Source organism: Penaeus japonicus, unplaced genomic scaffold (assembly GCF_977035675.1).
Source record: "Penaeus japonicus unplaced genomic scaffold, GWHDUDI00000001_assembly GWHDUDI00000020, whole genome shotgun sequence".
NCBI lineage: Eukaryota > Metazoa > Arthropoda > Malacostraca > Decapoda > Penaeidae > Penaeus > Penaeus japonicus.
The window spans coordinates 33,125,469-33,127,349 of NW_028234422.1; the positions used below are offsets into that span (position 1 = coordinate 33,125,469).

The following is a 1,881-nucleotide window of genomic DNA, read 5'->3' on the forward strand; positions in this document are numbered from 1 at the left end:
TCTTTACTTTATGCAATTATTTTATACCATATACCAATTTTTATAAATTCTTTATCACCATTCCATCAAGCATAGAAAAGTATGCATGAGAAAGCCTAAAGTGTGCAGTGTGCAATGGTTAACAAGTGTGCACTTTCTAAAAAAAAAATTATTCTTCAGAATTTCCAAGATTTACTTTACTGAGTACAGATAATATGAAGATAATTGCAATATGTCAAGAATACTTTATTATATACAATTACTGTTTTATTTCTGTGTACATATTGCCATTTCCTAATCTAGTGGCCACACTTTCTTCAATTAATGGCTGTACTTAAATCATCCAGGTGTGCTAGAGCCAAATGAAAAAAAATGGATATGTAAATGCCTTACTATCCATCTGCCATTCCATTCATTCATTGATGCATTGAGTCCTAACTTAGACCTTGTAGGGACGGCACAGACTGAAGATTCTAATAAATATGAGAATATTTCTTTAGTGCCACTTTCATATAATGTAATAGCCATGAAAAATAAAAATACAACTTTAAAAGCTGGGGTTATGGATAGTTTTGCACATATTAACTCAATATTTGAAGAATGAAAACAATTTTGAAGGAACCTTAACTGAGCTTAAATTTCCTCTCTCTAAATTGTACCACTGACTTTGTTCCTAACATATGTGAGCAATGCTAAGCTCTCAATTGCCTTCGCATCCTTGCACCCTCATTTTCACTCTCTGTCTCGTGATTTCTCTCAAAACCCCACCCTCACAACACACCCTGACATTAATTAAGACAAACATTCACGCTATTACCAGGCATTAAACCCAGCACCTGGCAATTCTTTCACTACAGAGCCAGCTTCTCTTTTCATATCAAAACTCACCTTGTGACCACCTGGCAAATAATTCCGGTCGGATACTTGGTCCCCATACCAACTGTGACACTTCATGCACAGCATCAGCCACGCGGGTAGGCCCTTCTGTCATGATTAACATAAATTATATCCCAGGCAACTTGTTCTGGCTCTCCTTCTTCTTCTTCCTCTTCCCCTTCTTACTTTGAGAGAAGGGTTCAGACTTTGGTGGAAAAGCCAAGGTCTCCTGAGACGTCTTGATATAAGGTTACCGATGCTTCTTATTCCTTAATGTTCTTTAAGTAATATTTCGCGAGTAACGTCTGTCTTGCATTCGCCTCCCACCTCACAGGTAAACAACATTGCGATTCGGACTAAACCTTCTAGAATAAATTATTAGTGTGAATATGATTGATGAATAGGTAATTTGTTGCTTTGAATATTTTTAGTTTTATTCTGTACCATTATATATTTTTTTGTTAAAGTTTGGTGTGATAATTTGATTCCCCTTATTCTGACAGAATCGCATAGTCGTAGACGTTCTCGAAGTGAAGTTTTTAATCTTTCGTGCAGATAGTCGATACATTATCAGATTTCACGGAAGCAAGTCTTTTCTCTTAAAAACTACGAGAAAATAACCGACAGATGGAAGAAGACAAAGAAAACCCAAGGTCGCTGGTCATGAAATCTGACTGTCATTGATATTGCGTATCTTTTATACTTCAATTTCGTTTTTTTTTATTATTTTTCCATCATCATCATCAATTCAAATAAATTTGGTTTTCATTGTAACCATTATGTATATTCACTTTGATTGTTGATAATCAAGTTGTTTTTTTCCACGTATGATAATTACCTTTATCATTAATATCAATTGATATCAGCATTAGTAGTAGTAGCAGTAATCGTAATAGTAGTAGGAGTGGTAGTATTCTATGATCGCCACCATCATCATTATTATTGCTATTTTCTTTGTTATCAATACTTTTTGTCAACATTATCATCACTGTACTTAAAATAATATAGTATTATCATTATTATCAT

General features: G+C 34.2%; 1 protein-coding gene across 1 annotated transcript in view; it reads right to left on the reverse strand.

The window, feature by feature from the left end:
* The window catches only part of LOC122257521 (ubiquitin carboxyl-terminal hydrolase MINDY-3 homolog), a 17,597-nt gene extending 16,391 nt beyond the window's left edge, over positions 1 to 1,206 (reverse strand). The window contains exon 1 of the mRNA XM_043022832.2: positions 868 to 1,206. Within this exon, the coding sequence (XP_042878766.1) occupies positions 868 to 979 (112 nt within the window). The 5' untranslated portion in view covers positions 980 to 1,206. The remainder of the gene's footprint in view (positions 1 to 867) is intronic.
* Between the last annotated feature and the right edge of the window lie 675 nt (positions 1,207 to 1,881).